The sequence below is a fragment of the Lutjanus erythropterus genome, chromosome 6 (assembly GCF_056507025.1).
Source record: "Lutjanus erythropterus isolate fLutEry1 chromosome 6, fLutEry1.hap2, whole genome shotgun sequence".
NCBI lineage: Eukaryota > Metazoa > Chordata > Actinopteri > Lutjaniformes > Lutjanidae > Lutjanus > Lutjanus erythropterus.
The window spans coordinates 344,494-370,642 of record NC_139322.1 but is presented as its reverse complement, the minus strand read 5'-3'; the positions used below and the strand labels follow the sequence as shown (position 1 = coordinate 370,642).

General features: G+C 43.7%; 2 protein-coding genes across 2 annotated transcripts in view; both read right to left on the bottom strand.

Moving 5' to 3' along the window:
• Positions 1–14,152, bottom strand: part of fgd1 (FYVE, RhoGEF and PH domain containing 1) — a 27,879-nt gene extending 13,727 nt beyond the window's left edge. The window contains exon 1 of the mRNA XM_084722025.1: positions 13,335–14,152. Within this exon, the coding sequence (XP_084578151.1) occupies positions 13,335–13,521 (187 nt within the window). The 5' untranslated portion in view covers positions 13,522–14,152. The remainder of the gene's footprint in view (positions 1–13,334) is intronic.
• Positions 14,153–16,071: 1,919 nt separating this feature from the next.
• On the bottom strand, positions 16,072–22,267 carry LOC146324533 (uncharacterized). The gene is made up of 10 exons (XM_084719903.1): positions 21,967–22,267; positions 20,416–20,589; positions 19,851–20,008; positions 19,396–19,594; positions 19,114–19,210; positions 18,840–19,011; positions 17,188–17,237; positions 16,975–17,116; positions 16,725–16,903; positions 16,072–16,209 (listed from the first exon to the last, which is right to left on the bottom strand). The coding sequence occupies exons 1-10, from the start codon at positions 22,221–22,223 to the stop codon at positions 16,156–16,158; spliced, it is 1,482 nt and encodes a 493-aa protein (XP_084576029.1). The 5' UTR covers positions 22,224–22,267; the 3' UTR covers positions 16,072–16,155.
• Between the last annotated feature and the right edge of the window lie 3,882 nt (positions 22,268–26,149).

Genomic DNA, 26,149 nt, shown 5'->3' with positions numbered 1-26,149 from the left:
GTCGAAACAGCTCCGTGGGGAATACTTCCTGTTTAAATGGAAATAAATACTGGAAACATTTTACGGAAGCAAGAGCAGAAAAACTTCTGAGGAAATAAAACGGACTTACTGCAAAAATAATACAGAGCAAGATTAATAACACATAAATAAACCATTAATATTATTAGATTAACTGTGTGTGTGTGTCTGTGTGTGTGTGTGTGTGTGTGTGTGTGTGTGTGTGTGTGTGTGTGTGTGTGTGTCTGTGTGTGTGTGTGTGTGTGTGTGTGTACAGATGTGAACATGATGGGAGAGGTCATGGGAAAACATCAACAAGCTAAACAAGCTAATTTAAAGCAGATGGTGTGTGTGTGTGTGTGTGTGTGTGTGTGTGTGTGTGTGTGTATCTCAGTCATTAAACTGTCAGACTGTTAATTAAGTAGATTTTTCTTCCCGTCTGTCATCAATTATTTGGTCTGTGCAGCTTTAACTGACCACACTACACTACCCAGAATCCTTCCAACAGTAACACACACACACACACACACACACACACACACACACACACACACAGAGTAACAGTCATCCACTCTGACTGTCTATCTATCGCTGTTTCTCTGACTCTGATATTTCTTCCATAAAACTTGACCAGATTTTTATGCTAAGCTAGGTTAACAGTTTCCCCCTGCTTCCAGTCATTGTGCTAAGCTAGGCTAACCACGTCCTGGATCTCTCTGTGCATTAACTGTATATAAAGATGGCCAACATGACAGCTCCAGAACATCTGAATGTTCCCCTGGTGGCTGGCTGCAGGTCATAAGCCCCGCCCCCTCCATGTTAGCAGATGGGACATGGTTCAAACTAAAACATCAAAGTAACATCAAATAAATGTTTCTGTCATGTTACCTTGTTCTTACCACAAACACGTTTGTTCCACTGTTCATGTTTCTCATCACTTTGAATTTGTTATCTGATGATGTAAAAAGGAGGTTCCACATCATGATTGACAGCTGAGCTCTGTGTGGGCGGGGCCTCAATACTGTGGCTCCACCCCCAATCATTACTGCTCAGACTCTGGCTCCAAATGACGTCACCAGGACAAGATGGCGGCGCTTGGATCAGAGAGATTTTAGACTCATTTTATTCAGTGGGAGGAAGAGGAGACAAGTCGGCCATCTTTGTTTACAGTCTGTGTGTCTGTACTGAACACAATGTCACCAAACTGTTCCTTTAATACATCCAGCCAGCTGCAGCACCACTGTCACCTTCACACACACACACGCACACACGCACACACACACACGCACGCACACACACACACACACACGCACACACACACACACACACACACGCACACGCACACGCACACACACACACACACACACACACACACGCACACGCGCACACACGCACACACACACACGCACACGCGCACACACACACACACACACACACACACACACACCCTGTCATCACTGCAGAATATAAACTGTGTCAGAACAAAGATGTGATGGGGGACACCTGGGACAACTTTAACATTTTTCACATTTTCCTTCATAACTCACAGAGGTACCTCATGGTTCTAGAATCCATAAAGGAAGTTCTAGTTCTTAGTAGTGACTGAAGAGGTTCTTTAAGGCCTAGTGGTACTGTAGAGTGTTCTAGTGGTTATACAAGAGGTTCTTGTTGACACCAAAGAGGATTTAAAGGGAGGTTCTTTCAGTGGTTCTTGTCATCTATCAGGAAGTTCTCATGGATTAAAATATGAAAACTGTGAAATTGGAACCCTGGCCAAAGTTGATCAATATAGTGAAGTTTTTAATATTGATCGATAAATAATTATTGATTGTGATTGTATAGGTTGTGACTAACAACATGTTTTGTATCATTAGGGACGTTCTAAAGATCCCTAGTGGTCCTGTAGGAGGTTACAGGAGGTTCTAGAGGTATCAAGTGGTCCATAAAGGGGTTTTAGAGGCCATACAGGAGGTTCTAGATGTCATTGAAGAGGTTCTAGAAATACCTAGTGGTCCTTTAAGGGGTTCTAGAGGTTAAACAGGAGGTTCTACTTGTTACTGATGGTGTTCTAAAGGGTCTAGTGTTCATATAGGAGGTTCTAGATGTCATTGAAGGAGTTCTGTAGGGTCTAATGGTTCTTTAGAGGTTTCTAGAGGATAAAACAGGAGGCTCTCCTTGTCACTGAGGAGGTTCTAGAAGTAGTCCTTTAAGGGGTTCTAGAGGTCATACAGAAGGTTCTAGTATCATTGAGGAAGCTCTAAAGGTATACTATGGTACTGTAGTGGGTTCTAGTGGTCATAAAGGAAGTTCTAGACATACCAGAGTACTGAGTGCAATTTGAATTAATATCCAAATATTTAATCTGCATTTTAGCAGCCAATCAGATGATCTGATCACAAAGTGACCAATGAAAACAAAGACAAAACAAAACACTGCAGCAGCTCGTTTGGAATAAAGATGTTAATCATTAATCCACTAATTACCATTAAGAATTTAACCAGTTAAAAATGTATTGATGGATATTTAATCAATAGATGATTGAAAATGAGGAAGCACATAAAACATGATCAAGGATTAATTGATTATTAGCATTTTCAATTATTGGTTCAAGAAAACACACAAAATTCACAACCCTCGTTTGGAGAGGCGACATCAACAGTTAAAAGTAACTAATACTCTGAGTAGTTTTTGAGACAAATACTTTGTACTTTCTCTTAAGTATATTTCTAACACCAGTACTTTTACTTGTAACTGAGTAATATTTTAGCCACAGTACTTGTACCAAAGTACTTATACTTGAGTACAGATTTTCAGTTCTCTTTCCTCCACTGCAATATAACGATATTTATATCACGATATAAGATCGATACATCATCCATCAGACACACAACTGACACACAACTGACACACAATTGACACACAGCAGACACACAGCAGACACACAGCAGACACACAACTGACACACAGCAGACACTCAACTAAAACACAACAGACACACAACTGACACACAACTGACACACAGCAGACACACAACTAAAACACAACAGACACACAACTGATACACAACAGACACACAGCAGACACACAACTGACACACAACTGACACACAACAGACACACAACAGACAGGATCCAGTGTGTATGAACATCACATGACTGACAGACATGATGGAGCAGAAACACAACTGAGCTGAATCTGCAGAGATCACCTTAACATCTGTGTGTGTGTGTGTGTGTGTGTGTGTGTGTGTGTGTGTGTGTGTGTGTGTGTGGAGGGTGTGTGTGTGTGTGTGTGTGTGTGTGTGTGTGTGGAGGGGGTGTGTCCATCTTTCTGCAGAAACACACACACACACACACACACACACACACACCTCCTCCATCCTGCTCTTCACCCACATCAGACTCCCATCAGCATCCACGACTAGAATCAATGGATTAGGAGTCAATCAATAAAATCACACACACACACACACACACAGAGAGAGAGAGAGAGAGAGAGAGAGAGAGAGAGAGAGAGAATTAGAGCTCAGTCCTGACTGGATTTTGTGTCACAGCTGACAGTCAGACATTCAGATAGACACAGACTGCAGTATTGATGATCTGATCGGATCATTGATAATCGATCATGCAGCTGTGTGCAGATGTTTCATTTTCTCAGACGCAGTCTCTCTCTCTCTCTCTCTCTCAGCAGCCATACTAGCCTACATTCACTGCGGCGAGATGTCGGTCAGTGTGTGCGCGTGCACCGCAGCCTGTGTGAGCGCGCGTGTCATTCCCACCCCCACCCCCCTCCTGCACCACCTCCCCCTCCATCAGGCCGATCAGCATCGATATTCTACAGATTTTCTGTATTAATAATGAGGATGTGCTGCAGGAGGCTGCAGATGTGCGCGCTCCTGAGCGTGCATGTGTGTTCGTGCCCGTGCAGCGGTTGTCAGCAGCAGCAGCAGGTCCGTGTGTGTGTGTGTGTGTGTGTGTGTGTGTGCTCACCCCTGGTCAGGCTGCTTCTGTCCATGTACATCGCGCAGCAAAACACAAATCCGGTCATTAAAGATGTTGGTGAGGAGAGAGAGCGGCTCTCCCGGTGCACAGCGGAGAACGAACCGGCACACACACACTCACACACTCACACACACACCGAGCACCGGACCGAACGGCTCCGACCCACCGACACACACCGACCGATGGTCCGGACCCACCGACAGACACACCGACAGCTGCTGCAGCTTCAGCACCGAGAAGTAGGTTAGATCCGCTCGGTTTGACTCCGAGGACAGCCCGGTGTGAGAGAGAGGGGCGGGCGGAGGCAGTGAGAGAGAGAGAGAGAGAGAGAGAGAGAGAGAGAGAGAGAGACAGAGAGAGAGAGAGAGAGAGAGAGAGAGAGAGAGAGAGAGAGGTTTCCTTGACAACAAATTAAAAAAAAACACAGAGGCTGGTGGTACAGTGGAGGTGTAAATCTGACTGACAGAAACAAACCTGATCACGTGACCTCCTACAGTCACTTGTAATCTGCATACAGACAGACTGAACTGAACATCATCATCATGCTGATGATTGATACATCACTTACTGATTATTGACAGACTGAACATCATTTACAAGGAATTTCCTGGAAAGAACTCTCATCATCACATACTGATGATGTCACCGCCCACCTGCAACTCACTGTACTTATTTCAGGCTGAAAGCGATGCACCGGACTGCTGCCGTGGTATAAATGACAGGTAATGTACAGCGAGCAGGTGATTATGGTGAAATAAACCCTGAGAGGATGACACAGGACCAGGATGTGAAGCAGAACCACTTAGTACATGGTTACGTAACCCCAAAATCAATAATTTGCCATAAAATATTAAATTCAAAATGATGAGTCAGAATTGCTTCCATAACAACAGTATGTTACACAGAAATAACAGACGTTAGAATGCTGTCACTGACCAATCAGAATCAAATATTTAACAGCCACATGATGAAGAGAGAGAAAGTTCGTACATGGAGGAGGATGAATCAAACAAACAGGAAACCAGACTGCATGTCTGCGTCTCTCGCTGGCCAATCTTCAAAAACAGTCCCAGCAAGAAGCGTTGGCGATTCATCTCTGAAGGCGCCACCCAACATCGGTGCCAATCAGGTAATTCATTCAAGAGATATGATGGTATTTTATCAATGACCACAGGGTGGCGCTATCAGTGCCATGCTTCAATACGTCTCATACATGTTTATGGAGAAACTGTGTACTTTATTTCACCTCATTAAAGACAACAGAATTGAAAATCCTATTTTTTATGTGACTGTAGCGCCCCCTGTGGGTAGGATTATATGAAGTCTTATACACTTGTTGAATGTGACTGTGTGTACAACATTCATAAATCTGGTCACAATCCAATGTAGCAGTGAAGAGTTATGATCCGTCACAAGCAGCAGACCACAGACCAATTACAGACAAACAGTAAAAAAACAAAACATAACTGATACGTTTGGTTCGTGTTGCTCTAAATATGATATGTACCAAATCTGGAGAAGATTGGATGAAAAATGTGCCAAAAGAAGCAAAAAATGTGTTTACCAAAAAAATCCAAAGTGGCAGAAAATCTGTTTTAGCAGAAATGGGCGTGGCCAATATGATTTGAATCAGCTTCATCCAAGGAACATAATATTAAGGCACAGAGCATCACATGACTTTTGTCATGTGAGTTTGACTTTGCAAGTGTCATCAGCGACATCACATGACAAACATATTGTAGCTTAAACCATCGTATGCTAACATTAGCGTGTATATGCAGGTTTTTTTAAAGGCAGATAAACTGAAAACAGGCGACTGACCATTTTCCTGAACCTGACAGACAGATGATTTGTTTCACAGAACCATCTGGGAAGTCGTCCTTATAAACTGTTTGGAAAAGGGCAGGCACTTTCACGAAAACATGAACCATGAACCAGTTTATAAGTTGAATATTAATCCACGGTGGTGCCGCGGTAAGCGCTGCTGACTCACAGCAAGAACGTCCTGACTTCAAATCTCCCAGCCAGCTGAGGAACTGTGGTGTTTGCATGTTCTCCTCATGTTGGCGTGGGTTCTCTCCAGGTACTCCAGCCTTCTCCCACAGTCCAAAGACATGCATTAAATACATCTTGTCCAGGGTGAACCCCGCCTCTCACCCAGTGTCAGCCAGGATAGGCTCCACCCCCCTGCGACCCTTCCAGGATACACGGTTACGGACAATGAATGAATGAAAAAAATATTTTTCTGCCGCTGGACTAAATACAAGCACTTCATCAGTAAATTCACACTGAGCCCAGTCGAACAGAAAAAAGAACAAAAGAATTGCAAATGTTCCTGACAGAGGCAAAAAGTTTTTATTGCCTCCATGTACAGGAGCAAAAATAACCTGGAGACAATAAATACCCACAACTACTGCAGAGTCATGTGACCCAGGACTGAATCCTGACTGTGTCTTTTCACACTGAAGAGGAAAGCAAGAGCTTAGTGGGTTTTTTTGTTCTTGTAAAAGGAAATAAAGTTATTATAACCTCAAACACTGTTACAGTCTGCGCTTCAGTGTTTACCACCAGTTAAAAAGTCTCTCTGACCACAGCAGTTTCAGCCATTCACGCAGGTGTGAGCGTGTGAACGCAGGTGTGAGCGTGTGAACGCAGGTGTGAGCGTGTGAACGCAGGTGTGAGCGTGTGAACGCAGGTGTGAGCGTGTTAATATGTTAACGCAGGTATGAATGTGTTAATGTGTTAACGCAGGTGTGAACAGCGCCTTTGTTAAACTGAGAGCTGTTAAGTTGTTGAAACTTAATGCTTCCTGTTGGTTTTTCAAATTAAAAGTATCTGAAAGTGAAATCTCTCCTGTATGAGTCAAACTGTCTGAATGTGAGAGCTTCATCACTGCAACAATCACTGATCAAAATGACATTATTGATCATTTATTTCATTTCTAATGATTAAAATCGCCATAAATATAAAAAACGTCTTTCAAAGGGATGATTTTCTTTTTTTTTTTTTTTTAATTGAATGTTTTCTTTCTTCCTGCTGCAGCAGCAAAACAAAACAAGCGCTCCTGATCAGCAGCAACACAAAGTTGATCTAACTCCACCCCACAGCTGGGTCAGGACATGATGAATAAAAACAAACACACCCCGTTATTGAGCTTACACTGACACAGCTGACACACACACACACACACACACACACACACACATAGAGAGACAGGGTGATCGAAACAAACACCCCCAAGTCCTCAACACTCCAACACCAGCCACTGTTACATGAATCGAACACACCCCAGTTACTGAAGAACATGAAGGAGGAGGAGGAGAGTCTGGGCAGCAGAACAACAAATCAAACGCACCCTCACATTACTGAACTTGTCAGCTAAACTCCACCTGCCTCACTCTGTCTGTCTGAGGCTGGATATCAAAAACAAACACACCCTGTTATCATCTGGCAGGGGAGGAGATAAAACTACAGGCCGACCTCTGACCTCACACACACACACACACACACACACACACACACACACACACACACACACACACACACCCTTCCCCCAGAGCAACAGTGAGCGACCCAGTGACCCACAACCTCACTCGTCCATCCCCCCAGGACATCTATGAATGGTAAGAGAGTGTGTGTGTGTGTGTGTGTGTGTGTGTGTGTGAGAGAGAGAGAGAGAGAGAGAGAGAGAGAGAGAGAGAGTGTGAGTTCAGCTGTTGGATGTGGACCGTTTTATTTTGTCACTGACAGACAAATTTATTTATATACATTTTTGGGGGGTTGCTGTTGTTGGACAGCTAATGGCGTGGAGGCAGACAGGAAGTGATGTCAGTGATGAGGCGTACGATGTGTAATAAAAGTCTCAGCTGGAATTAAAGCAGTTCAGACAAACAAACAACAAAACAACAACTGTTGGTTCAAATTGGAGAAACAACAGTAGAAGAAGAGTAGAGTCTGTTGTCCTGCTGCAGTCTCAGTAGTCTGTCCTCATGTCCCTGTGTCCTCATGTCCTCATGTCCCTGTGTCCTCGTGTCCTCACGTCCCTGTGTCCTCGTGTCCTCATGTCTCTGCAGCACTTTACAGTAACACACACTTCATTCCTGACGAGCAGCTGAATCTGTCATCTATTTTTAACCATCAGCTCTTCATTCATATCTGCTCATATCTGCCTCTACATGTCCTGCTGCTGCACGGCATGCTGGGAGGACGAGAGGCGGGGGACGGGGGAGAAAGGGGGCCGCAGGACACGGAGACTCAAACCGTGTCCAAACCCACACGAGACCTTTAGGAAAAACATTAGATTCACATGTCTGGTGTGGAGACACATGAACCTGCAGATACAACAGAAAACTGTTGAGTTTTACTGAGTTTTACTGAGTTTTACTGAGTTTTACTGAGTTTTACTGAGGTTTACTGAGGTTTACTGAATTTTACTGAGGTTTACTGAGTTTTACTGAGGTTTACTGAGGTTTACTGAATTTTACTGAGGTTTACTGAGTTTTACTGAGTTTTACTGAGGTTTACTGAGTTTTACTGAGGTTTACTGAGGTTTACTGAGTTTTACTGGGTTTTACTGACGTTTACTGAGTTTTACTGAGTTTTACTGAGTTTTACTGAGTTTTACTGACGTTTATTGAGTTTTACTGACGTTTACTGAGTTTTACTGACGTTTATTGAGTTTTACTGACGTTTACTGATTTTTACTGAGTTTTACTGACGTTTACTGAGTTTTACTGAATTTTACTGAGTTTTACTGACGTTTACTGAGTTTTACTGAATTTTACTGAGTTTTACTGAGTTTTATTGAGTTTTACTGAGTTTTAATAAAAACACACGGTCAGTGAAATCTGACACTCCAAAAGTAAAAACTTCTGTTTCAAAAATATTCAGAGTTTTTAAAAAACACACGCAGTTTGTCGCGTCACTAAACACACGTCTCTACTCACAGCGATCTGACATGATGTCACGTCTTCGTCCTTTCAAAATACCACACCTTTCACCACCTGACATTCTCACCGATCAGGTGTGAGGACGATAAAAAGACATTTTGACAACAGTACAGATGAAACACAGCTTGTCACCAAAGTCAGTAAAGTGTAGCTGATGTTCGTATCACTCCTGACACTTCCTGTTTAAAGTTCCCTGTATTTTGATTGGTCTTTGATTTTTTTTCCAACGGCCCTGAAGACCACAGTCATTAAACCTCTTTTTAAAAAGCCTAACCTGGATGCCTCAGTAATAAACAACTACAGGCTCATATCAAACCTGCCTTTTTTAGGAAAGATCATTGAAAAGGTTGTTTTTCAGCAACTTAATTTCTTCTTGGTGTAAAACAATTTCTTTAATGTCTTTCAGTCTGGATTTCGAGCAAATCAGCACTGAGACTGAACTAAAAGTTCTGAATGACTTTCATCTGAGCAGTGATGCATCAAAGATTTCAGTTCTGGTTTTACTGGACCTCAGTGCTGCAGTCGACTCAGTCGACCATAAGATTCTCCTCGACAGACTAGAAAAGTGGGTGGGACTTTCTGGTACTGTGCTGAATTGGTTTAAATCTTATTTACAAGACAGGGATTTCTTTGGCAATTATGAATCTGTGTGAACAAAAATGACGTGGAGTTCCTCAAGGGTCCATCCTTGGGCCTCTTCTCTTCAACATCTATATGCTCCATCTCACTCAGATTATACAACATCACATCTCCTACCAAACTTATGCAGATGACACACAACTCTATATGACAGTGTCACCAGATGACTACAGTCCCTACATCTGTTCAATAAGTGCATTGATGAAATCAATACATGGATGTGCCACAATTTCCTACAACTAAACACAGACAAAACTGAGATAGTTGTTTTTGGCCCTAAAGAACAAAGATCTAAAGTGAATCCATGACACTGAAACCTAAAGATCTCAGACCTAAACTTCACCAGTCACATAAAGACAAAGACTAAATCCGCCACTACCACCTTAAAAACAGCGAGAATTAAAGGACTTCTGTCTGAAGAAGATACAGAAAAACTTGTTCATGCCTTCATTTTCAGCAGGCTGGACTTTTGTAACGGCGTCTTCACAGGTCTGAGTAAAAAATCAACCAGACGCCTGCAGCTCGTCCAGAACGCCGCTGCCAGAATCACCGACACCAAGAGAGAGGAGAACATCACACCAGAGCTTCAGTCACTGCTCTGACTTCCTGTGTGTCAAAGGACAGACTTTAAAATCCAAAACACTAAATGATCTCTGGCCTAAATATCTCTGATTTATTTGTACGTTATGAAGCATCCAGACCCCTCAGATCATCTGGAACAGGTTCAGTGTTCCCAGGATCAGAACCAAACCAGGTGAAGCAGCCTTTAGTTTCTGTGCTCCTCACCTGTGGAACAAACTTCCAGAACACCTGAGGTCAGTTGAACCTGTCGGTTTATTTAAATCAGGGTTTAAAACATGACTGTTTCCTGCAGTTTACAGGTGACGTGGATACGTTACTTATCTTTAGGATAATCTGTAGCTGTTGTTTTTATATTTGTCTGCTGTTGCTTTTGTTTTATGTTTGCTTCTTTCTTTAAATGCATTTCTGTAATGTTTTAAACTATTTATCGTCCTGCTTTTAGCTTTTGGTTTTAATTATCTCAAATGCAACTTTAATGTTCTTTTATTGTTTTTATTTTAATGCATTTTCAAGTTCTGTAAAGCTCCTTGAGTTGCCTTGTGTATGAATGATGCCATATAAATAAAATTACCTTGCCTTTGATTGGACTGTGGGCGGGTCCAGACAGGTGAACAGGTGAAGGTGAAGCTGAAGCACTCACACACACACACACACACACACACACACACACACACACACACACACACACACACACACACACTCACACACACACACACACACACACACACAGACACACACACTCACACACACACACACACACACACACACACTCACACACACACACACACACACACACAGACACACACACTCACACACACACACATACACACACACACACACACTCACACACACACACACAGACACACACACTCAGTATATAATCCACAGATTAAAACCCGTCTGATCTTCAGTTTAAAGTTTGTTTCTGGGTGAAACGTGAACGTTTCCTCGTCTCTCCTCCTCTGATCTCATCGTCTTTATTAAACCCTCAAAGTTTTTCCACAATATTTTTCTCAACATGAAACAACAACAACAAGAAAACAGTTCATTTTTCTGATCTTCATAAATCACGAGTGCAGAGTCTGAGGACGCGTCGGGATAAAAATAGAAAGAAAGAATTAAACTGTTCAAGTGTTTCATAATCCAGGAATCATCTGTAATTCATTCATTTTCATACAAAATGACAGAAAATGTTGTTTGCTTTGAATATAATATAAATGAATAAAAGTCACGTTGGACATTTTTCAGTGTTTTCTGATATTTGATAGATTCTGCAGATTAATCATGATAATTCACTTAATTCATTAATCTTTGTTATTAGTTGATATTGCTGATAAAAATCATTTGGAAGAGGCCAGAAAAGTAAAAATGGACTTCAGACAGGTAGATTTTTGAGCTTCCTGTCTGACCAGGTGAATAAAAGAAAACCACGAACAGTGAAGTTTGTCTCAGGTTGAATTTCTCATTTTTATCAAAACATGACCAGAGTTTATTTTATTTCAGAAAAGAAAATCTCTCATATTTATCACATTTTTATTATATAGTATTTATCGTCCATAATGTTTACGTCACCTGTCCTGGTTACCTGTCCTGGTTACCTGTCCTGGTTACCTGTCCTGGTTACCTGTCCTGTCCGTGTCCTCAGCTGACAGCATGTTAGCCATGTGGCTAACGTTAGCTTGTATCTGCATCTATGACTTCAGTTTGATGTGATGTTAAAATCAGAAACTGAAAACTTTACTGATCAGTAGACCTGATGGATGAATGTTTACAACTAGTAACTATGGTAACTGTGATGTGACAACAGCTGATGTCATCAGTGTCACCGTTACTTCATGAGAAAAGAAACCAATAATCAATAAGAGAGATCGATTCACAAACAGCTGATCAGATCATTTCAAACTACACTGTATGTTTCAGCAGGAAGTGACTCACGCAGCCTGTGTCCTACTGCACGCGCTCAGACAGGCCACATCCTCGACGTGACGCCCATGTCCTCGACGTGACGTGACGTCCACATCCTCGACATGACGTCCACGTCCTCGACATGACGTCCACGTCCTCGACGTGACGTCCGCGTCCTCGACGTGACGTGACGGCCACGTCTTCGACATGACATGACGTCCGCGTCCTCGATGTGACGTCCACGTCCTCGATGTGACGTGACGCCCACGTCCTCAACGTGACGTCCACGTCCTCGACGTGACGTCCGCGTCCTCGACGTGACGTGATGGCCACGTCTTCGACATGACATGACGTCCGCGTCCTCGATGTGACATCCGCGTCCTCGATGTGACGTGACGCCCACGTCCTCGACGTGACGTCCACGTCCTCGACGTGACGTGACGCCCACGTCCTCGACGTGACGTCCACGTCCTCGACGTGACGTCCACGTCCTCGATGTGACGTGACGCCCACGTCCTCGACGTGACGTCCACGTCCTCGACGTGACGTCCACGTCCTCGACGTGACGTGACGTCCACGTCCTCGACGTGACGTGACGCCCACGTCCTCGACGTGATGTCCACTCTGTCAGAGGCTGTGATGTGTTTTACAGTGAGACTGAAGGTGTTGAAAACCCTGAGACGTCCAATCAGACCAAACATGACAGGTCACCTGATCAGCAAGTGCTGCTAAATGACGCAACAAAATTAGAGAAAGTGTTGGTAAAACTGGTCTGTTTGACCTCTGACCTCCAGATATTTGGATGAAAATATGTTCAAGTCAAGGCTTTATGGACACGCCCACTTCATGATGATGTCATGCAGTAAATGTGATATTTTCACCTGTAGATGTCGTCGTCATCTTGGACTTTGATCAACATTTTTCAGTTTTCTGATATTTTAAAACAAACAACTGTTAGCGACGATTAATTGAGAAAATAATCGACTGATTAATTGACTATGAAAACCAGCGACGGCTGCAGAGACCAACAGCCTCAGCACACGGGGCGAACGCTCTACCAACCCATTGATCGATTTATTGATTGACTGACACCTTATTCATGTCTTTTGCCCACCCACACTCCAGGAACTCTGCCTCTGATTGGCTGGTACACGTTGCCTCTAAAAGTTTGAAAACTGATACGAATATCTGATAACAACCAATCAGAACGCAGTCTCACAGTTTATGACACACAGAGAGAGAGAAGGTGCAGGTGACTCACCTGTCCTGCAGGGGGAGCTGCTGTGTTCAGGTGTTGAGGTGGAGCTCAGGTGGTAGGAGAACCTCATGGTACTGAACTGACTAGAGAACGAAGGAGGAGGAGGAGGAGGAGGAGGAGGAGGAGGAGGAGGAGGAGGAGGAGGGAGGCTGAACCCGAGCAGGGCGTTGCGAGGTCGGTTCATCTGCATCCTGACTCACCTGCACAGGTACGTCAGTCCTCAGCTGGACGCAGGTCAGAGGTCAGAGGTCAGTGTGTGTCTCAACTCGTTCACTTCACCTCCATGTTCCTCTGACACTTTAAAACTCTTATTGTGAAGGGGTTCAGTACTTCCTGTTTTCAGTTCATTCGCAGGTCAGAGTGTCTCTCCTCCTTCATCCTCCTCCTCTCTCTTCATCCTCCTCTCTGTCAGTCATCGTGTCCTCCGTCTCCTCACACACTCTGTCCCTCCATCATGTCCAATCAGGACAGGTCATGTGACCCGAGCAGAACAAACATGTCAGAGGCAAACTGGCAAATAAAGTCCTCACCGAGACAGAGACATGAAGGCAGACACTCGTCTGTCTCACGTCTTTTCTTCTTCTTCTCGTCCTCCTCTGTGTCCTGCAGCAGCTGAATGTGCTGACTCAGCTCACAGACGTCCCTTCACTTTTCCTTCAACTTTACTTCTTCTTCTTCTTCTTCTGCTTCACTGGAACGTCCTCTGAAGAAACGTCTGCTGTCTTCTTCTCTCATTCCAGGGTCAGTTTGTCCAAACTCACAGGTAGAGGGACAGACAGAGACCGACAGGCAGACGGTTGGTTGGTCGTCTCTCTCTCAGCAGCTTCAGGCTTTTGTGTGAAAATCTGATCTGAGCTGCAGAGACTCCACAACTCCTCCTCCTCCTCCACCCAGACATCTGATCCCCCCCTCCTCCCCCTCCTCCTCCTCCTCCTCCCCCCCTCCTCCCCCTCCTCCTCCTCCTCCTCCTCCTCTTCCTCCTCCTCCTCCTCCTCCTCCTCCTCCTCTTCCTCCTCCTCCTCCTCCTCCTCCTCCTCTCTGTCTGTCCCTCCGTCTCTCTCGTCTGTTTCTCATTTTCTCTCCGGCTCTTTTTTTGTTTTCTGAGGCTGAAATCTGAAGCAAAAAGAAAACTGTGGAGAAAAATTCCAGCAGTTTGGATTTTTTCCTTTTTTTTTTTCTTTCCATCGAGGCCTCAGAGTCTCTGCTGCGTCTCGTCCTCATCAGCTGATCGTCTTCTGTCAGACTTCTCACAGTTCAAACATTAAATCAAAGTTTCTGGATCCTCTGAGTGGAGTTTCTGTCAGCCAGCAGGGGGCGTCAGCTCTCTGCAGCTCACCGACACTTCGGTCATCAAATCTTTGACTTTGAGTTTTTCTGCTGTTTCTTTTTCACCACATTTATCTGACAGCTGCAGTTACTTTACACAAGCAGATTATTCTTATTATTAAATATAATCAATAATACAAGATGATATATTAGTATCAGGAGTGGAAGTAACTAATTACAAATACTCCAGTTGCTGTAATTAGGTAGATTTTTGGGTACTTGTACTTTTATGAGTAGATTTTTAAGTCTGTACTTTTACTTGTAGCTAAATATGCATTACAAGCTGTAATCTACTTAATTACTTTTAAATCCTATTTAGTGCTGAGTACAATTTGAATTAATATCCTACTGTATTTCTGTAGCCAATCAGGTGATGTGATCACAATCAGGCCAATGAGAACAAAGACAAGCGAAAAACTAAATGATCAATCAATCAATCACTCCATTAACTGCCATTAAGAATGTAACCAATTAAAAATGCACTGATGAATATTTAATCAATACATGTGGCAGCAGTTTGTTGAATAAAGACAAACTTCAACTTACAATAAGAAAAAAATATATTGAAAATGAGGAAAAAACAACATGTTTTGTATCTTCAGTGATGAAGTTTGTGTTTTCAGCTGCACATTAAATTTGTAACTCCAGTTCAGAGGTGACTGACAGAAACGCTTCAAAGTAACTAATACTCTGAGTAGTTTTTGAGACAAATACTTTGTACTATGACTTGTAACTGAGTACTGTTTTAGTAATGTAACAGTCCTTGTACTTGAGTACAGGTTTTCAAGGACTGATTATTATAATATAGATAAAATAACCAACAGTTTATAAAGTCATTTAAAGGGACAGTTCAAACAAAGAAGAACTGTCCCTCAGTGTCTCCTCCTCCTGTTCTGATGTGATGAAGATCAGAAAACTCTCCTGCAGATAAAACCAGAACAACTGAACGGTGACCAGTTTGAAAATATAAAAAAAGAACACAACAAAAATACAGAATGTCTCCATGCTGCTCGTGTGTCGTGATCCAGGTGTCCACAAGACACCACATTAAAATCTGAGCCAGAAAGACGCCATTTCCACCATGTTTTTAGTCAGGTAGCATGTAAACACAGGCGTGAAGGCATCACAAAATCTCGTATATCTCGTGTTACGCCATCTGGGCGAGAGCTTGAGTAGGTAGCAGGTGTGTCGACGAGGATCAGGTCTGAGACGCATTTAAGATAAAAACATGGCGTCTTTTTGGGTCAAATTTACAAACTGTTGGATTAAAGCACACGAGCAGCGTGGAGGCATTCTGTGCTTTGTTTGTTATTTTTCTTATATTTTGAAACTGTCACACACACACACACACACACACACACACACACACACACACACACACACACACACACACACACACACACACACACACGTGTTTAAAATTAAAACTCAGTTTTATTGATATTTAGAGGAACATGTTTAAAACAAACAGGTGATGATGATGATGATGATGATGAAGTCAGTTTGAGGGTTGGTGAGTCTCTGATCTTCTGCGCCGCAGGCTGTAACGGGGCTGACCAATCAGGACGAGGAGATGTTAATTCTTCACAATAAAAGCCCCCTGTTATTCTGCTATCTAAAAGCTTTTATTGTGAAGCAGAAGAATCAGGAAATGTTTCCTTCAGCAGGAACAGAACGTGAAAAATAAAACAGGACAAACGGCGACGCAGGAAAGAAACTAAACTTCAAACCACAAAGAAAAAAGTCCAAACTCTCTGATTTCAGTTTCTTTAATGTGAATATTTTCTGGTTTCTTTCCTCTCTGACAGGAAACTGAATGTTTTTGAGTTGAGGACAAAACGAGACATTTGAGGACGTCGTCTTAGACTCTGATCAACATTTTCTGTCATTTTCTGGACCAATCACACTAATTGATTAGTGGAAAACTTACTTCCAGACTGATTTTTAAAAATGGATCCAGAGCACAGATTCATGTTTGGACATTTCAGTTGACAAGATTATGACAAAATTCATTTTTTAACATTTTCTGATACTTTCATGACTAATCAATAACCTGATCAGATTTACCTGTTTGTCCTCCACCAGAATGCTGTAGACCAGAGGAAAAGACGAGGTGGATGAAGACAAGCGGCGAGGACGCCGGCCTGGACTCTGCTCCGAGGCATTGTGGGTAATCTGTGGCTGCAGGGTGACGTCAGCTGCTGAGCTGTTCACCCTGCTGCTGAGACGACTGTCCGCACTCCAGGCTGAAAACACACTCACTGTTATAGAACGTGGACAAAAGTCTGTGGACGGACAAGGTGAGACAGGTACTGACCGACAGCTGAGAGGTGAGACAGGTGTGAGCCACCGCCATCGTCTTCTTCTTCTTCTTCTTCTTCTTCTTCTTCTCCTCCTCCTCTTTTCACCTCCTGTCTCCTCCTTGGCCCCTCCTCTCTTTTTCTGCTCTCTGACCTCATCTGGAAGAGATCTGATTGGTCAGGTTGAGGTGACATCACAGGAAGTGATGGAGGAAAACTGATGATCTCACCTTCACATCCAGCTGATTCTCTGTCATCTTCTGTCGCTCACCTAAACCCTCTGCAGACAGACAGACAGACAGACAGACAGACAGACAGACGGGACAGACAGATGAGACAGACAGACAGACGGGACAGACAGACAGACAGACAGACAGACAGACAGACAGACAGACAGACAGACGGGACAGACAGATGTGACAGACAGACAGACAGACAGACAGACAGACAGACGGGACAGACAGACAGACAGACAGACAGACAGACAGACAGACGGGACAGACAGACAGACAGACAGACAGACAGACAGACGGGACAGACAGATGAGACAGACAGACAGACGGGACAGACAGACAGACAGACAGACAGACAGACGGGACAGACAGACAGACAGACAGACGGGACAGACAGACAGACAGACAGACAGACAGACAGACGGGACAGACAGATGAGACAGACAGACAGACGGGACAGACAGACAGACAGACAGACAGACGGGACAGACAGACAGACAGACAGACGGGACAGACAGACAGACAGACAGACAGACAGACAGACAGACAGACGGGACAGACAGACAGACAGACAGACAGACAGACAGACGGGACAGACAGATGAGACAGACAGACAGACGGGACAGACAGACAGACAGACAGACAGACGGGACAGACAGACAGACAGACAGACGGGACAGACAGACAGACAGACAGACAGACAGACAGACGGGACAGACAGACAGACAGACAGACAGACAGACGGGACAGACAGACAGACAGACAGACGGGACAGACAGACAGACAGACAGACAGACGGGACAGACAGACAGACAGACAGACGGGACAGACGAGACAGACAGACAGACAGACAGACGGGACAGACGAGACAGACAGACAGACAGACAGACGGGACAGACAGATGGGACAGACAGACAGACAGACAGACAGACAGACAGACAGACAGATGGGACAGACAGACAGACAGACAGACAGACAGACGGGACAGACAGACAGACAGACAGACAGACAGATGGGACAGACAGACAGACAGACAGACAGACAGACAGACGGGACAGACGAGACAGACAGACAGACAGACAGACGGGACAGACGAGACAGACAGACAGACAGACAGACAGACAGACAGACAGACGGGACAGACAGACAGACAGACAGACAGACAGACAGACAGATGGGACAGACAGACAGACAGACAGACAGACGGGACAGACAGACAGACAGGATGTGTCAGAGCTGCAGTTCCCCAAACGTCCACCAGGTGCTGCTGTGATCAAACAGACAAATTGTGAAGTTTGTTCCAACACCAAACTGTCCAATGTGTCCCCGTCCACAGTCTGTCAAACATCAGGATCTGTCTGAGTCATCACATTTTTCTGTCTGTTCTGACCCACAATCCTTTGCACAGAAGGACAAACGTCTCACTGACTGAGACACACAGACAGAAAACAAGTAATTAAACAATTAATTGAGTTCCAAATGACAAACTTTTTCCTTTTTACTTCAAAATCTGTGCAACAGACGTATCAACAAAGCAGCCTGCAGCAGCTGGACACACCGTCTGTCCTCTGTGTGTGTGTGTGTGTGTGTGTGTGTGTGTGTGTGTGTGTGTGTGTGTGTGTGTGTGTGTGTGTGTGTGTGTGTGTCACCTGCGTGCTGCAGCGCCTCCTGCAGGCTCCTCTGTGTCTCTCTGAGCTGCTGCAGCACCTGCAGACTCTGCTGCACCGGGTCTCTGTACTGAACACACACACACACCAAAACACACACTCCAACACACACCATGAACCGCCGCAACACACTCACATACACACTGACCAGCTCCTGCACACACACACACACACACACACACACACACAGCTACACTGTTACAACACACCGTGTTAAACAAAAACAGATGGAACAGGTGTTGTGAGTCGTACTGACCATGTGTGTGTGTTCAGGATGATCAGAGTTCAACACAAACTGGTAGATTTTCCTCTCCAGGTAGAAATTTAAACACACCAACACCAACAACACCAACCTACACACACACACACACACACACACACACACACACACACACACCTTATTAATTAAGCACAGAACTGAATAAAGCAACTCACTGATTGAAAGTTCAGTCTCAACAACAGCTCCGCCCACAGGAGTTACCTGACTGTAAGGGGGAGGAGTTATCTGGTGTAGGTGGAGGTGAGGGGGAGGAGTTACCTGGCTCTGGAGGAGCGTTGGGTGGAGGTGAGGAGGTAGGAGGTGCAGAGCGCAGCAGCGTTGTAGCAGCAGGAGCTCAGACTGTGAGCCTCCATCAGCAGGAAACTCTGCAGGAAGGAAACTCTGTTAAAGAGCTCGGACAGCGCCACCTGCTGCTCCCTGGACACACTGCTGAGCTCCGAGAAGACCGTCTGCAGACCTGACAGAGACAGACAGGTGGAGACAGACAGACAGGTTCCATTATTAGTGGATACAGTGATGGTTGAAGCTGCACTGAATAATTTTGTCCTCTAGAGGGCAGAAGATCACCTGACACAGTGTTAAAGGTTGAGGTATAATTCTACCCTGTGTTTTGTCTCTCAGGCTGTTGTTCTCCGTGTTCTCTTACCCAGGTTAGAGAACCTCAGGTGTTTGTCTGGGAGTTTATTACCCTGAGTTCTGTCTTGAGATTTTACCCTGGGTAGAGTCTCTCAGGTTGACTCTCAGCTCCTCGCCATTGTTCAGGATCTCCTGTTGGGCCTGTAAGGCAGCACTTTGAACTTCCATTAGGTCCTCCGCCATCCGCCTGGTGGACTGAAGCTGCTCAGCAACACCTGCTGAACTCTCTGTTAACCTGAGACACACACACACACACACACACACACACACACGCACGCACACACACACACACACGCACGCACACACACACACACGCACACACACACGCACACACACACGCACACGCGCACGCGCACGCGCACGCACACGCACACGCACGCACACGCACACGCACACGCACACACACACGCACACAGACACACACGCACACACACACAGACACACACACACACACACACACACACACACACACACACACACACACACACAGTACAATAACTCAACCCAATCAAGGTGTTGGTCTGTTGACAAAAATACGTATTCACATGATTCTTCTGTCACCTGTCCAGGCGTGTTACCTGTGTGTGTGTGTGTGTGTGTGTGTGTGTGTGTGTGTGTGTGTTACCTGTCCAGGTGTCTCACCTGTGCATGGTGTCCTCCGCCCGGCTCTGCCAGGCCTCAGCCTGCAGGTGGTGACACATGGAGTGGGTGTGGGTGAAGAACTCTGTGTAGGTGTTGAAGGCCACAGCATCCATCTCACCTGTACACATGCTGACCTCAGAGCCCTCAGGGCATGATGGGAAATCCCTTCCTGAGCTGACAGAGTTCAGTTATTTATTTTTAGAGAAACAGAAATTATAATCATTAATAAAGCTGATGACAAGATGGTTGTAAACAGCTGACAGATCAATAATAAATGATTTTATTTTATTGATTATTAATAGTTTTATGTGTCAGTGAAGAAGATAAAAACACAGAATATTAACCAGGATGTTTTCATTTGGATCTTTCTGAGACTGTTTTTAAACTAAATAAAAAAATAAAAGGATTTTTCAGGTCAGTTTGTTTAAATTTCTGATCTGAATCACGGATCATCAGATGGCAGCAAAGATCAATAGTGATAAAACAGCTGATTGATCAGTGACAGTCCAGAGCAGATCAGCTACACCTGACATGCTTTCTCCTCAAACGGAGGCATTGCCATGGAAACATAAACAAACACATATCACACAACTAATTCTACCAGGAAACAAACAAACAAACAGCAGCAGAAACAATAATATCAGCTGTCGAGTTTGTATGTTTACAGACCACAGAAGAAGAAGTACACAGAGGGAGAAGTAATCTGATACTTCACATACTCTGATACTACAGTAATACTTCACTGTAAAACACTCCATTAAAAGTCAAAGTCCATTCAATTCTAAGTACTTAAGATGTTTTCAGGAAAAAAAGTAATCAGAGTACTAAAACAGTAATCAGGATACAGCTTGTGTTACATTAATAAATATTAGATACATTTTTGTGATGCATTATTATAAGCACATATTTGTACTTGAGTATATAAATGTAATGGTACTTTATACTCGATTACAGAACAGATGAAGAGTTTTATTAAATATGTTTGTTCAAATCAAATCATCATCAGTTGATTTCATTTGTTTCTTTGATCTGTTTACTTCAGTTTGTCTTGAATTCATCGTCTCTGATGAAAAGTGTCTTCGCCTGTTTGTCCACAGATTTAACTTCAGTCTATTTTATTTAAAGATTTATCTCTGATTAAAACTATTTTGACAAATAAACTTCCTGTTGCTCTCGTCTCCTCCTGACTGATCAAACTGGATTTTAATGTTTTGTTCATTTTTAATATTTTCATTTTGTTTTCTTTGATCAGTTATTGATGAGACCAGATGATGTTTAATGTTTGTTCTCCTGCAGGTACCACCCGCTGTCTCTCTCTGTCCACCTGTCTGTCTCTCTCTGTCCACCAGTCTGTCTCTATCTGTCCACCTGTCTGTCTCTGTCTGTCCACCTTTCTGTCTCTGTCTGTCTCTATCTGTCCACCTGTCTGTCTCTGTCTGTCCACCTTTCTGTCTCTGTCTGTCTCTATCTGTCCACCTGTCTGTCTCTGTCTGTCTCTCTGTCCACCTGTCTGTTTCTGTCTGTCCACCTGTCTCTCTGAGCGTCTCTTACCTGCTCAGGTGACACAGCGTGAATCTCAGTGCGATCCGGCTCTGGCTCTCTGACGTCATCTCCCTGCAGCGCGTGTCCAGGTGCTCCAGAGCTCGCGACCAACACTCTCCGTACCTGGGATGAGCCGCGAGAGTGCGCACGCGCCGCAGCTCGAGCCTACCGCGCTCAGACTCCGAATCCGGACCGAAACCAGAAGACACACTTGGATCCGAGGACGCACTGAGCAGCAGCAGCACCGCGAACACCTGAGTCGCCATCTTCACCTCTCTGCCTGTCAGCCAATCACAGAGCCGTATTTTCACCTGGTCACAGGTCACCCAGAGGTCACCAGGACGTCACGAGACTTTGTTTGGATTTTTAATCAGATTTAAAACTTCTAGTTTGAGTCAGACTGAAATAATTTAATATCAGTAGTTTAGTATTTTAAATTGTTCCACAGAAGAACGACTTTATAAAAACTACAAATATTAAAAACAGAAGGAAAAAAATCAATAAATCAATGAAGAAATATTAAGTTATAAAACACATGAATCACAGATCAGCTGTTCATATTTGACTCGTTTGTTTAGAAGAAAAACATATTTGTGTTTGAAGTGTTTGTTCAGAGCAGAGACAGGAACAACCAGCAGGAGGCAGCAGTGAACCACTGCACACCAAACATGGCGACGATGACGCCATATTTCAGCTCTAAAGGAATAGTTCAACATTTTGAGTTTTTGTCTTGCTGACAGATGAGAGGATCTGTCTGTTGCTTAGCAACACACATGACATCCTGAGAAACAATCATGAGAAGTTTTCAGTTTTTGATCAAACAAACCAGATAGAACATGTTCATCACTGAGACAAGCTAACTGCTTCCACCTGTGCTAAGCTAAGCTAGCTGTTTTCACATTTTTTGTCTTAATGCTAAGCTAGCTGTTCCCTCTGCTCCTGTCTGTATGCTAAGCTAGCTGTTCCCTCTGCTCCTGTCTGTATGCTAAGCTAGCTGTTCCCTCTGCTCCTGTCTGTATGCTAAGCTAGCTGTTCCCTCTGTTCCTGTCTGTATGCTAAGCTAGCTGTTCCCTCTGCTCCTGTCTTAATGCTAAGCTAGCTGTTCCCTCTGTTCCTGTCTGTATGCTAAGCTAGCTGTTCCCTCTGCTCCTGTCTGTATGCTAAGATAGCTGTTCCCTCTGCTCCTGTCTGTATGCTAAGCTAGCTGTTCCCTCTGCTCCTGTCTGTATCCTAAGCTAGCTGTTCCCTCTGTTCCTGTCTGTATTCTAAGCTAGCTGTTCCCTCTGCTCCTGTCTTAATGCTAAGCTAGCTGTTCCCTCTGTTCCTGTCTGTATGCTAAGCTAGCTGTTCCCTCTGCTCCTGTCTGTATGCTAAGCTAGCTGTTCCCTCTGTTCCTGTCTGTATGCTAAGCTAGCTGTTCCCTCTGCTCCTGTCTGTATCCTAAGCTAGCTGTTCCCTCTGTTCCTGTCTGTATGCTAAGCTAGCTGTTCCCTCTGCTCCTGTCTTAATGCTAAGCTAGCTGTTCCCTCTGTTCCTGTCCGTATGCTAAGCTAGCTGTTCCCTCTGCTCCTGTCTGTATGCTAAGCTAGCTGTTCCCTCTGCTCCTGTCCGTATGCTAAGCTAGCTGTTCCCTCTGCTCCTGTCTGTATGCTAAGCTAGCTGTTCCCTCTGCTCCTGTCTGTATGCTAAGCAAACCTTCTGCTAGCTGTAGCTTCATGTTTAGCACACAGACACAAGAGTGGAATCTCAGAGAGGAAGAGAAGAAACAAAAGAAGTTTCTTTTCAGATGGAGTCATGTGACCTGAAGCCTCTCCATCATGTCCACGTTCCACCAGAACATGTTCCAGTACGACCAGTGGTAGAACTCTCCATCAGTGTTTGTTTAACTGTGATTCAACATAACGTAATTATTAATTTAGCATCATGTGATGAGTCGTGTGACACAAACTGACTGAATCAAACATAAATACAAGAAAATGACTCAGTACAAAATAATATGCCTTTAAACAAACCAAAACTCTGATACATAAATAAATTAATGTATGTATTCATTGTAAAAATGTGATATAATTTGATATTTGTTTAAATTTCCTCCTGTATTTATTTGTATTCATTTGTTACCATTTAAACTTTACATTTTATTTTTTAATGTATTTATTTATGTAATAGTTTTCAATGACATTCATTTCCCCTGACGTATTTATTTATGCATTTTCTTTACATACATATATATTATATACATTTTCTTTTTACTTTTCCACATTTCTTCTTCATTACGAATCTGAGTGTGCTGTCACTCAAATTAATAAATACAATTAAATTCATTAAATAGTAAAGTCAGTAAATAGAGGAATTAATACAAAGATTGATAAATCAATAAATACCACTTTATTTCACATTTTAAATGAATGAATGCCTAAAGTTGTGTTTAATCTTCCTTTTGGTGCATTTAATGACACATTCATTTATTTATGTTTGATTCTGACAGTTTTAGTGCAGCAGCTGACTGAAGATGTTTGATGATGATGATGATGATGGAGAGCAGGTGTGTGCTCTTCATCCTCTGAGTGTGTGTGTGTGTGTGTGTGTGTGTGTGTGTGTGAATCAGTGAGACGACCACAGCAGATCAGGGGACAACAAACGCTTTTAGTTAGAAAGAAAAAATAAGAAAACAGGTAAAAACTAGTTTTGTCTACAGCGACAGTGTATTGGAGTTTCACTGAATCCAACCAGAGTAAAAGCAGAATATTCATCCTCAATATTAGCAACTATGAAGTCACCACACACATCACTACTAAGTCTAGAAACACAACATGGCTTGGCTGACATGGTGGCTCCTGGCAAGACGCACAATATTATTATAGGCACTAAACTCTGGAACATGCAATATGGTGGCTGGTTACTGTAGTTTGTGCCGGCCGGGTCGAGTCCTGGTGACTGAGTCCGTTCACAGAGGGACTGGGTTTGATTCTGCAGCTGCGTGACCGTCAGACAGCATGCTAACAGGTTTACTGGGCGGCAGGCGGAGCCACAGGTACGCAGAGGCGAGAGACGCTTCACCTGCGTGAGGTCACCATGATATAACATCAGCTGAGAGGACGAGGACTGTGAAGAACGAGGCACATTTATTAATCCGGGATGAAGACATTCACTTATTAGATTATTATTTTTTTATGGTTGAAGGTGAAAACGTCACTGCTAACGTACGGGAGACGCCCCAGAACGGTCATGTGACCCCGCAGGTGTGTGGACATCAGATCAGCTGAGAGAATCTGTAAGGTTCAGATCTGAGAGCTCACAGAGAGTCAGGGGGCAGATCAGAGTCCTGATTGGATGTTTGTGGAGCGAGGACCTAATAGAAGACTGAAATGTGACGAGTTGTAACAACTACTTCCTGTCTGTGATCAATACGAGACTGTTCAATCAGCAGATCGATAACTGTGTCACAGTAAAAAGTCCGAGGACATAAAACAACAACTCCCAAGATGCATTTCACCAGCAGACAGCTGCAGATTAAACTGTTATATGTTACACGACCTTTTCTTTTTCTGATTCTGGGTCATTAATTTAGTAACCATGGCAACATTCTGGATGTTTTTAGTGTGATGAGGCTCATCATGTTTATTCCTTTCTATTATTGTTTTGAACTGTTTTACAATTTCATATTTTTAATTTATTTACTTTAACGTGTTTTTTTTTTTCTGATCTGTGATGTTCGTTCAGTCCTGATGCTTGTGGATGTGCTGCCTGATCTCTGCCACCAGGTGGAGCCTCTGAGTGAGTTCTGAGTTAGAGGCAGAAGAACAGGTACACTAAAAGAAGTTTCTCCGTTGCTGTTCGTAGTCGGCGTCGTGTCGACAGACTGATTCAGTCTCACATTTCATTTCTGATTCCCAACTCGTGCAGAGGAATTTCGACCATTCAGATCAAAGAAACATGTCAGAGTGAGTGACACGTCCACGTCGGGCAGCGTTTAGTCTGTTTTCAAGCAGGAAAAAAAACGTGACCTGATGACAAACTTTCTCGTACAACAACTAAACAGTCACCAAAATATGTTTGTGAAAACATCTGAAACAGAATAATTCAGTCCCTCCAGGATTTTGCCAGTTTTGGGATCGTTGCAGTCAAACATGCCTGAAGTCACAGGAGTGTTTCTAAAAAAAAAAACTGCAATGCATGTTGTCATGTTTTT